The 12632-nt window shown below is 37.7% G+C and overlaps 1 protein-coding gene across 2 annotated transcripts in view; it reads left to right on the top strand.

Moving 5' to 3' along the window:
- The window catches only part of LOC122787231 (cAMP-specific 3',5'-cyclic phosphodiesterase 4D-like), a 1697022-nt gene that overhangs the window by 1077454 nt on the left and 606936 nt on the right, over positions 1-12632 (top strand). For both annotated transcript variants that reach the window (XM_044053831.1, XM_044053830.1), the window contains exon 3: positions 6326-6362. In XM_044053831.1, coding sequence (XP_043909766.1) covers positions 6326-6362 — 37 coding nt within the window. The remainder of the gene's footprint in view (positions 1-6325; positions 6363-12632) is intronic.

The raw sequence follows: 12632 nt of genomic DNA, 5'->3' as shown, positions 1-12632 counted from the left end.
AAAGAAATAGCTAATATCCTAACATTTTTTATGTAGATTTTACTCCACCTACGGTTATAGCTATCCCACAGGTTCTACAGTCTCAACCATCCCCTTTAATTACTATGGAACAAGTTCTCCCAGCCCTTTCAAAAACTAAGAATTCTTCATTCATGGGCCCTGATAACATACCAGGTTGCCTGATTATCAGTGACAAATATGGCCTTTCTGAATCCCTACTTACTCTTTAATCTAAGCCTCTCCACTGGTTGCATTCCTGAAACTTGGAAAATAGCTATTGCAATGCCATTACACAAAGGTGGCCCAACCTTGAACAATGGTAGCTGTAGAACCAATAGTCTCACTAGCCTCATATGTAAAGCTGTGGAGCACATTATCTCACACTTCATTAATCTGGAGATTGAAAATCTCTTAGCCCTGGACCATCATTAATTTGACTTTGTCAAAGGAAGGTCCTGCCTCTTTAACCTCATTAATTTCTTTGAAAAAAGAAACTGAAACAGTGGATAGTGGTTATGTAGTGCATACAGCATATCTAGACCTGGCCAAGGCCTTTAACACTAGTCACCATGCAGGCATTATTGATAGACTTATAAATCTGAATCTAAATCCTTATATTGTATGATGGATGGCTAACTGGTTGTCTGACTGAAACCATGTGGTTAGAGTTGCAGGTGTCACTTCTAAAAGCAAAACAGTTACCAGTGGTGCACCACAGGACTCAGTTTTGGGACCTCTCCTATTTGGCATGTACTGTATTTTTTGGACCTTCAGCCCAGCATTCCTGGCCTATGGTTACATAAGTTTACAGACAACTGTAAATCGGGTGCTGTTATTCGATCTCCATCTGAATCACAGTTGTAAGGTATCTAGGCACTCTTACTGATAATTTCTTATTATTTGATAGTCATGTCTCTACAGTAGTTCACAAAGCTTTTTATCTGGCCAATCTAATTTCCAAAGGCATCTCCAGTCGATAAAAGAAGTCTTAATTCCCCTTTACCCATATCTTATCAGACCCATTATTGAATGTAATGCACCTTTTGGCATGCATTTGTCCAAACATATCAAACAACTTGAGAGATCTGAGAGATTCATAACTAAAAGAATCAGTGGTGGCCTAAAAACTGTAGCTGTCAGGCGAAATTAACCTGTAGTTGGTCTCTTTTTGACTGCTCCATTGGGTATCTCTGTATAGGCTTTTGAGCCATGAAATATCCAGCCCTGTTTGACCTCCTATTCTTTCACAGAACTAATGGTAACTCAAATACTCTGTTAAAGAAAATAAACCTTCATCAGCAGATAAATAAGACACATTGGTGTGATAGCTTGATATCCCAATATATTTGTCACCTCTGGAACAAATGTCCATTACATGTCAAACAGAGTAGCACCCTAGCCACCTTCAAGGTAAAGCTAGATAACTGGATTGTCAAGCATTCATTTTCCCCAGGCCTACCTTGTCTTGCCCTACTTAAGGCTAGAGCGAACAATAGTAAGGATTTTTAGCTAGGCTTGAAATGGACTGTAGACTGATTGCTTAGTACTTGTCTTTGAACCTATCTTGGGGAAAACAGGAATGCTGAACAAGACAGGCTCCATAAAGAACTAAATCCACAACAAAAGGAGTTCAGGAAGTGGAAATTCACTACTAAATAATTTGAAAAGAAACATATTTTAAATGTATTTTAGGCAGTGACATCATAAGACTCTGACTAATCACACTGATAAAAATAAATATCTGATATGAGAACAGAATATTAAAATCAAGTACATATGTTGCACCACATGCATCTGCAGTTTAGGAAAGTTCTCAGACTAATGTTATCATTAAGACCTGGATATTATCAGCATTTAATTTTATCTAGCAGCCGTCTCCTTCAATAATAGCATTGTATCTAGCTCTCCACCTCTACCATTGAGTCCCACATCAGTTACAAAAAAATGTTTTTACATCTCAGGTATAGAATAGTCTGATTATATAAACTTTATTAGTGTTTGTGTTTGTTTTAGGGGGCATAGGTACATCAGATATTTTTTCTTGTGCATTTCTTCATACCAGGGTTGAATTTACAAGTTTCATTACCATTTATGCTTTCAAACATATTTTTAAAATTAATTCTCTTACAGTAAACAATAATAGTTGTTTTAACTTTAAATAAGATTTGTGATGTCATCATGTATGTCATGCGATTTGAGTTGAAGGGATATTTAAATTGTTGATCTTAACTGTTTTTTATCTGATGAAGTCGTTTAATTCTATGGACGAAAGCGCTTATCATATTAAACTTTAAGCAAATGACAGCGGACTTACAGCTTGCATTCTTTGGGACCATACATATTTGTTTATTTACTGGGGCAGTGGACTGATTCATAAGGACCTATATATATATATATATATATATATATATATATATATATATATATATATATAGATATACACACACACACACACACACACACACACACACACACACACACACACACACACAAGGGGGGAGGGTTAGTTTGTGACATTAAGAGGATGGTAGTACAGGCTTTCAGCCTTAAGAATCAGAGTGTGCAGTCTGACTACTTAGTAGTAAGTTATTGCCAGGTCCATGGGATCCTAGAACTAGTGAGCTTGGGCCATAATTTGGTAGCAAGATGAAGAGTTCTGCTTAGTTTTAAGGTTTTAAAAATAAGAGAATGTTAGTTTTTCCTTGCTATGGACAGATGCACTGTGTGAGATGAATTTAAGTTAGTATGTATCAAAGTTTATGTTGAGCTCTAAAGGCAGATTTAATATGTCATCAAATGAACTGTTACTCCAGTGCAACTAATCTAAATACTGGATGAAAGGGCGGAGAAGAGTGATGTGTCTAAAACTCAAATCTTTGAATGAAATAAGTATGTTCCAGAAATGTATCTTTTTCAGATAAGATAATAAGAGGAGCATAAGAGGATAAAATCTGAAAATAGAACAGTGAACTAACTGCCTTAGGTAAGATATGTGTGTGGGAACATTTTTTCTCACAGAAGCTGTGGCAGACGTATGGAACTGCCTCTTTGATAAGGCTTTAGGATCACAAGTGGTGAGGGAGTTCATGGTATTTATTCTGTGTAGTGTAGGGCCTCATGTAATTAATACCTGCATTTCCTTTATTATGAGAGAAGTGGGCATTTTATGTGGGCCAGACATTACTTTTTTACCCTGATAGTCATTTTTCAAAAACAATCAGCTGAAATCTCAAAACATGTAGTTCAGAGTTTGGACAAGAGTACGTTTGGTCCTGTTTCTGAGTGACTTGTCTGCTGTGATATAATCTGTATAAAGTAAGTGTACTATTACCATTAGTTAGCTGTAATGTGATGCACTACTAGACTGAAACCATCCCAGCAGCTGGGCACAGCTGACAGATAAGCAGCTAACTATCAGATTCTGTAAGACGGCAACATCTTTGCTTCATACATTATAATTTCTTTAATGAGAAAGTAGTTATTTTTAATTTGTAACTTTCATTGTTGGGTGGTATGACACTTATTTCTGTAGAATATATACAGTAAGAAGAAGCTGAATGGAGATGATTGGTTTGGGACCAGAATTGCAGAGGGAACAAAGTATGAGCTAATAGTGATATTCATAGCTGCAATGAGGAGGAATTAGAATTTGAATTAGCAGTGTTTTAAAACAAATCATATGGTCTTATCTCATGAAGTCCTTTTAATCCTTATAAGGAACTGTATTATTGGCTGAAGACAAAGGAACTAGAGATACTGTGTTGATATTTTGTTAGTCAAAAATGATGTCCTTGTCATGTTAGGGAAAGTATTTTTAAACAAGTTTGCTGCATTTGAGCCTTTTCTTTGTCAAACACCTGACAGACCTGAAGAAAATAATGAATAAATTGGAAGATGCACCTGATACTGCCCCCCATTGAAGGTGTGCCATGGGGCTCTGCCCTCCATAATACATATTACTTATCATGCATTTGAGTTGCTTTAAAGGAATTTTTTTTCAATTAGTGGGGCTTGAGGAAGTATAGTTAAGTGAACAAGGTTTCCTTTAGCAGTCCAGTGACCTTTTATCCATCCTTCTAAAACCATTTTTCCCCATTTTTGCACATGGGGTCAAAGTGTCAAGTCAGTAGTGACAGTCATCTAGAGCCAAGGTCACACCCACCAAGTGGCTAGCCCTGTCGAGATCCTACTTCCATATCATACATTCACACCCTGTGACCAACTTAGTGTGTCCAGACCACCTACTGCATGTCTTTGGAATGCGGGATGAAAAAGAAGCACCTGGAGGAAACCCACTGGAACACAGGGAGGACATGTAAACTGCACAGAAGGCACCCCAACCTAGAATTGAACCGGGGCACCTCTTGCTTGGTCTAACGTAATTCTTTTTTCTTTCTGAATTTTAGAAAGTAAACATGCAACCATATTAAATCTCATCCACATGGCATTAAGTGGTTATAAAGCTGTAGCACTGTGAAATGACTAGAATGTATTATACTTGTGTAGAAGTGGGTTTGAATCCAGTACCTGAAATATTTACTGTATAAGATAAATAAGAATAAAATTTTCTGTTTATATCTTCTGGGATTATGTTTGTTCCTATTGTTGAACAGCAGAATATATCAGACAGAAATGTGACCTTTGATCATTTTGTATTTCCATGTAGGTGAATATGGAAGGGTGCTTTAAGATAAAGATAAATCCTAAATTAGAGCAGTAACTAGGTAGTGTTCCTTTTTGTGTTGGCTTGTATGATTGGATCAGCACAGTACATCCTGATAAGCAGTGTGAAACTGAGTAAAACTTGTAATATATCTTACAGCAAAGATATTGCTACTGTTATTGTTAGTTGTGCTGAGTAGTTACTGCTAGCTGAATATAGTTACACTGCACTGTCTAAATACATTTAGTACTAATATATACCAGTGCTGCTTACTGAGTAATAATGAGCAGGGCTGTAAGTAGTGGCAGTGCAATGCAGTAACATAGCATTTATAATTATTATTAATGAGACGAGGACTGTTGTGCCATGAACCTAAAACACAAGTTGCTGACATAAAAATGTAAGTGCTGTACTTTTTTTTTATTTAGTAGCACAGTGTCAGATGTTGCTGTCTGTAATTTTTTAATAGTAGTATTGCATTGCTTCCTTGTCACTTTAAAGTACCAAAGTGTCACATTTCCAGTCCTTTAGCTATGCTTCTTGTTATCCTTGTTCAGTAATATGTATTGAGGAAAAAAATGGTCATAGGGGAAACCTGTAAATGTCTAAACTTATCCTTGTTCGGCCTGTCTCTGAGTTATTTGTGTGCAAATATCAGGGCTAAAAAAATATAATGAAAATGTAAGGCTAGGCTTCTTATGATCCTCAAAGATCAGTGGGTACCTATGCCCCTGTAACTGATATAAAATAGCAGCAGATCTGAAAAAAATGGACCACCAATCCCAAACCACACTACCTTTATACTGTCTGATGAAGTCTTACAGCGGTAAAGAGAAAGGAGCATTAAAGCTATTATGCTTTGATTGGTAGCCCATTATTTCATGATATTCAGTATTTTGTTTACCAATTTAAACTTGGAAGAGCATTGTAGTTCTGGGTGGCTGCCATAGTCAGAAGATTAAAATGGGAGTGTGTTAACATATTTTGTTTATAAAGGAATACAATTATTCTGTTGATCAAATGCTTAGATTTAGTCATCTTTTGGCCTTGGGTTTCATGTTATAGGATTATTTGTATCCAGCCTGTCTCTAAACAGCATTAAGCCTAGATTACAAACCAAGTTTTCTTAGGATTTGAATAAGCCAGGCCTATGAGTACAGGGATGGGCAACCCTCTGGTACAAGACGTATTCCCCTATAAGGCACATTTGGATTATATTGTAATGAATAAGATGATTTATAATTTGTATTGTCCAATGAGTAAGTGCCTACCAGTTTGTTGTGCAAACCCTTGAAGAATGTCAAAAGGAATGAATCAGTAATGAACAGAATGTGCAAGCACAAGGAAAGTTTGAAAGCACTGAAATTGTAATGATAAGTACCAGCAAACAAAATGAAGTAGGATTAGCAGGAAAGGGTTTAAGAAAAAGGGTCTGAGGAGATACCACTTAGACGGATATTGTTAGGAGGTTTGAGATTCCATCACTCAGGATGTTTTTAGACACATGAGGGAGCAGAAGATAATAGAGGTAAGTCAGAAGAGACTGCTCCATGCCTCAGCTCTACTTTGATCCAGAAAGTTGACACTGAGTTATATGTTGATGGTTAGAGTCACTTGTTTGTATGATTAATAAGTATTTTTCCCTTTTTTACCTTTCTGTAGACATGGAGAAGACATGATTGTGACACCATTTGCACAAGTAAGTTGAGCACAATTTGTCTCTGTGATTCTTTTTTTTTCCTCTTCTGATGTTTTAATTGTTGCAGCTAGTGTATGGAATATTTTGATTTTAAATAGAAACAAAGTAATGAACTCTTCTAAAAAATTATTTTATTAAAAACGTAAGCCTTATTGATAGCTTTCCTACTACCCATTGATAGATCTTTGGAGAAGGACGTTTTTTTTTTCCAGAGTCTAAGGTCAAGGTGAGTTTTACCACAGTGTAATATGTTGTGCAAACCAGCTGAGTTCTTTATATGTTTTTTTTTCCTTTTTCTCCACTGTATGTCAATGTGGAGCTTTTCACCCTGGGCCTCCACTGAAAATGGGATATTATCCTATTCAGACTTTAATGGTAAACAGATGTCCAATAAGTAAATAAATAGAATCTTTTTTAATCCATGTAAGCTTGGTATTGCTGTAGTAACCCTGCCAAATGGTGATATGGATCATTGCCACTTTTGGTTAACTGCAACACTATCGTAGGATCATAGGACGTTACTTGGCTAATGGCCTTAAGGCCCATACAGGCCTAGCCAAGTTCTGCCCTTGTTTCCATGATCAAAACTTATTGCCCCTGTCCAAGAGAGACCCAGGTGGAACCCCCAGGGTGAGTTTTGCACTTGAAGAGCACCAAAGAGGTGCAGCTGCTTTACATGAATTGGGAGTCTGTTCCACAGATGTGGTAACCTCTTTGAGACAATTCTGTCCCTCCAGCAGGTTTTGTTAATGTCACATACTGATTTAAGGTCCTTAGAGCAAGTAACCCATGAGCCATTGGACTTAGGGATATGCAGCATTTCCAGGAAAGCAGAGTCAGAGATTGCCTTATACACAAGGCAGAGATCACCTCTGAGCAGTCTGCATGAAACGGAGTAAAGTGACAGTAATTTCAGATAATCCACATAGGATAGATGCTGAAGACCGTGATGCTCCTTGTGATGAACCTTTGTAGTCTCTTCAGTTGCTGCAGGTGCTTGGAAGGGTGTATACCAAAATGGGTGTTGTACTCAATTATTGTCCTGATGAGGGAAGAGTACAGGGAGGTTATAACTTCTTTTTTTCTGGAGGCAATGCCCTTACTTATGAGATGAGCAATATAGAATGCCCTTTGTATCATTGTGTAGACATGGCGATCAAAGGTAAGGTTGCTGTCAACCTGTGTGTCTAGGTCTCTCATCAGTGACTACATGCTTAGAGTGTTTATATTGATGTGGTAGTTAGCCAAAACATCAACCTTACCAAAAGGGATAATAATACATTTTTTTGCATTGAGTTTAAGGCCGTGACTTTGGCACCAATCATTTGTTTGTGTAAGGTCCCTTACAGGATGTTGACATCGCTTGGAGATTCTATGACCGCACCCAGTTTACATTTGTCAAAAACTTTGTCAGCCACAGACCTTTAGTTTTTGATTGTACTTCAGAGAAATTGATTCCAAATAGTATTGGTCCCAGGACTTGATCCCTGTGGAACACCACTGGTTATGGGTCTGCTGTTGGAGGTGGATTCCCTGATTTTGACTGTATGGGTTCTACTGGTGAGCCAGTTAGCAACCCACTTAGCATTATAAGAGTTGATACCTAGCTGGGTGAGTTTGTCAATAATTTAATCTGAGTTGGGAATAGTGTCAAAAACCTTGACCAAGTCCAAGTAGGCTATATGCACAGTTTTCCCCTCCTTCAGGGCTCAGGTGACTGTCTCAAAGAAGTCCACATGTTTAACAGGCATGATCTCCCTTTGACAAATCCAAACTGAGTAGGGTCAAGTGTTATAAATTACCTATATCTTTGTTGATAAGGTCTATGATAATTCACTCCATGGCCTTGCAGATAAGGCTAGTCTAATGGGACTATAATTCCTAGGGTCAGTGGAAGCACCACCTTTGTACAAGGGGATAATGGTAGCCATTTTCCATTCAGCTAGGTTGAAGCCAGTGCTTAGACTATAATTGAAAAGTGTACCCAATCGTGTTGCTAATTGCTGTTGGAGCCCATGTAGGATGCAGCATGGGATGTTACCAGGTCCCATAGATGCTGTGTTTTTTGCTTGAAGATGGTGTATACAACCTGCTTTCTAGAGATACAAGGTGGAAGGAATGTCATGGGATATGTGTGGTGGGGACAGGGGAGTGAACAGAACAGAACCTGTCAACTAACAGGTTTGCTATGTCCACAGGCTCAGTGCATGTGTTATCACAAATCTGGGTCTTGCTTTTTAGGCTATGGATGTAACTAAAGAATTCATTATGGTAGTCCTTAGCTGAGGACACTAATTTGGATTTGTTTGCTTTGGAGGACTTCACAACAAGTGTTATTTGCTTGTTTAAGTTGAGGAGTGAGTGTTTCCAGTTTAGAGCATGCTCCCTTGTACTTTTGGACAACAATTTCATCCACTTATTGTAAACCCTACTAATGGCAGTTGTCCACCAGGCAGGTTTGCTCTTCCTTGAAGAGCTTGTTTTAGTCCTATCAGGTTTGGCTGCATCGATGCAGTTATACAGGTGTCTGTAAAAAGCATTTATGCAGGACTCGGCATAGTTGCAAGTTCCATCTGAGGGGGGAGGTGCAGTGTAGCTATTTATACCATCCCTTAGAAGGATATAATCTGCTTTGGAGAAGTTTTTTAGTTTACTTGCTGCTGGGGAGGGGGGGGTGTGATAGTTACTTAGGGGGTCCTGTAGCTGTCAGTGAGTTGAATATGTTTCCTACCAGTCATTAGTTGCACCTGAAGTGTGTCCAGGGAATCATACTGTTTAACCAGTCTGGAGGTATATTTATCTTTTATGAATGTTGATATACTACCTCCTTTAGTTTTCATGACTTCCGTTCATGGTCAGAACGTGTGGTAGGAGGTGTTACCCGGTATGGCTGGAGTGCTGCCCACAGCCTTGAACCAGGTCTCCATGATCGCAAAGATGTCAGCATCTTCCAAGGTGAGGGCTCTGCTCCCAGTGAATGCAGTTTCATGCTAAGACTTGTAGCATTTAGCAGGATAATAAATAAACAAGTGGAAGCACTCGAAATCCACAAATAAATACAAAAGAAATGCTGTGATTACTGAGACTGCAGGCACGAACTGGATAAAATCTTTGCTTTATTCAACACGCAAATAAAAAGCACATGAATGCCTTCAGTACAACTATGCGTTTTCGTCCACACAAATCAGACTTCATCAGATGAATTGATTAATTATCTTAATTGTATTTATACAACTGTTTAAAATAGTAAGCCAATGAAATCTCTTAATTTCATTTTAAATACACAAATCATTTTCTAAATGGGCTCATGAATATTAATCACTACAATTACATTCAATTCTTGTGGATTCAATTACTAACTTTAAAATTATTATTAAAATCATACTAATGGTTAAATTTTATTGCATAAATAATTTAAAAACATCAATCCTAAACATTAATAAAATATATAATATAAGATCCAATCTTTTAAGAAATAAAGTGCTTACAAGTGCAATGTTTAAGTGATTCCTTTCTTTACTGATTTAGCAGGATAACCTTGAGGTTGTTTTTTGATGAAATTTTTAGGTCAGGAATTTTTAAATTTGTCCTTGTGACATTGCTTAAAAAGGCACTATGGTGGTGGCAAGAGCCTTTGCTAGTAACCCCAGAAATCCCAGGGGTGACAGATGTAAACCATCTCTGGCAAAGCATCAAGGTCTATCGATCGTGTCATCTTAGGCTGACAGAAACTGGATCCTCTTAGAATGACACCAGAAACTAAGCCAATTACTGAAGTCAATGATTTTCTGTGTATATTATGGTATCATTCTAGGTGAGGGTAATATGCTGCTCAAGGCTAGGGACATACCTGCTTGTGATACATAATCAGAGAGGTCAATCATGTCTCTCTTCATGTAGTCCAGGGAGGTACATCTCAAATTGTTCGCACCAACATGAACTATAACTCAATCATAATGGTACTTATTGTTGAGAGACTTGAGTGTCTGCATGATCTGATGAATCCTGACACGAAAAAGACATCTGACCATGACGCTCTCCTTGTTCAGCCTGATGAGGGGGATGTCTGTGTGTCTCACTATACAGTGTCCTCTGACCAAGATATTTGGAGTGGATGTGTGTTGCCTTATGGGCTTTGATGGTGAGGTACGTGTGCTTGTGTCATTATGTGTATTTTGTGTTTTGGGTGTTATGGTTGGTTTAGTATGTATGCGTTTTGGAGGTCTCTGGTGTTTACGTAGATTTTTTGTGAGTACCTCCACATATGTCGGTGTATGTGTATGCTGTGTGTCATGAGTAGGAGTTGTGGTATGTGGGCTGACAGCCTGCACTGTATTGCTGTCTATTGCGCAAGAGAGCTGTGATCCCAGATTCATAATGTAGGTGCATCTCTCACAAATAGTACAGGAGTGATTTAGAAGTAGGGGATTGTCAGTGTACATGAGGCATTTGCTACACTACCTCAGTAGACCCACGTCAACTAGGCTGGTAGGATAAAAGGAGGGAAACTGACCGTTCATGGTCCTGGGAATAATCCTGGTCTGGCTATAACAACTGAAGAGTGAATAAGCTCTGGTTTATGTAATATTTGCAAGGCTAGAGAGCAGGTGTCTGCAACAGGCAATCCCTCTGCACATTAGTGCACTATGCTGTGTGATGCACAAACAAGTGCAAATTGATTAAAACACAGGCTTTTTAAAGCAGAAAAACAGGAAACAGACATAGTTCAAATTATACAAACAAAACACCCTAAACAGAGCCCTGCAACAGTAACTCTAGCTAGATCAGTCCAAACTGTACCTTCCTGCCACAAGGATACGGGGGGGGGGCTCTACAGACAAAAGATCAACTTTTTTACAAGCTCCAATGGTCACAAACCGTACTAGATTCAGCAAAAACCTGAACCTGGCCTATGCTAGTGTTTTTCAAGTGAAGCAAAGAGGTAGAATGAACAAAACAAGTAGATGAACAGTAATTATAGTTTTAAGAGGAATTAAATTAGCAGACAATCTAAAAAAATGCAGTAAAATACAGTTCCGCACTTTAAACAAACAGATATGCAGCAAATATTGTTTTAATCAGAAAGTGCAGAAAACAGTACTTTCAGTGTTTGCTGTTGTAAATAGTTGTTTTTAGTTATCTTGATAATGTGCTTTGTTGCTACTGTCCCACCACTAATTTGTTCTTTATGTGATATGTACATTGCCTGCACTCATTCTCTAGGTTCCTTTTTCCCTATTCCTGTTGTTGGCAGGATGTTCTTGATAAAGTAGTGCTGCTAAAAAAATATTCCCTTTATGAAGTTTAGGAGTCTCCCTTCAGGAGTACAGATTCAGAAGTTGGTAACTTATCAGAATTTACCACTCACAGTCTTTATAATGGCCCATTAATACAAAAAAACTGGTAGGTGAATATGTACAAGCAACAGGCATAATTGTTTTCATTCTGCAAATCAGTCATATTTAAGTACCCATCTCATCTCCCAGTGCAATCTCCAATGCTATGGCACCCATACAGGCTTCTTAATAAACTCACACTCGCTTGGGACTTCTTGGAGATGCTTTTAGGATGGGACAGACCAGCCCCAGTCAACATGTTTGGTCAGAATCAATGATATCTATAGAGTAAGTGAAGGTGTTTTATTTAGTTTTCTTTTACTTTATATTACTATTTATTTAATTATATTTGTTAATTAGAATTGTCCAGCTGAAAAGTACCATTTTATTGGTGTCCTGGGAAGATAACACCAAGTAAACATACAATTTATACACACACACACATAATATAATGTAAGTGTCTGATGATGTAACAATAGGATATATAGTCATTCATTGATTACTGTTTACTCAGTATTTACCATATTTACATTGAAAAATGTGTACCCTAGAATATAAAAATTAAGAGCAGAATAGTATTTCAAGTAAGAATAAAACAGGACAGATAAACGGAGAAGGAAAAAAATGGAGCTACAAAAGGAGAAAGTAATGGGGGAAACAAAAGCAGGTAAAGATAATAGTTATTCACTATACACTGCAGTGAAAAAGTTGAATAATCAAGTTATTACATAACTAAAGTGTTATTTTGTAAATCCAAATGCACAATAAAGTGCTATGAAAAAATTAGTTATATTATTGAGGAGAGTTTTATTGTAAACGGACTCTTAGCTGGTGCAACAGCTGGAAATTAATTTCTTATGGAAGTACAAAGTTAGAAGGTAGTCGAATCTACACAAGTCACCTGTAATTCTTATATTGCGTGGGAACTTATTCC

The sequence above is a fragment of the Protopterus annectens genome, chromosome 13.part0, assembly GCF_019279795.1.
Source record: "Protopterus annectens isolate FY-2018-M chromosome 13.part0, PAN1.0, whole genome shotgun sequence".
Lineage (NCBI taxonomy): Eukaryota > Metazoa > Chordata > Ceratodontiformes > Protopteridae > Protopterus > Protopterus annectens.
The sequence above is the reverse complement of the archived record's forward strand: the minus strand, read 5'-3'. Positions and strand labels throughout refer to the sequence as shown.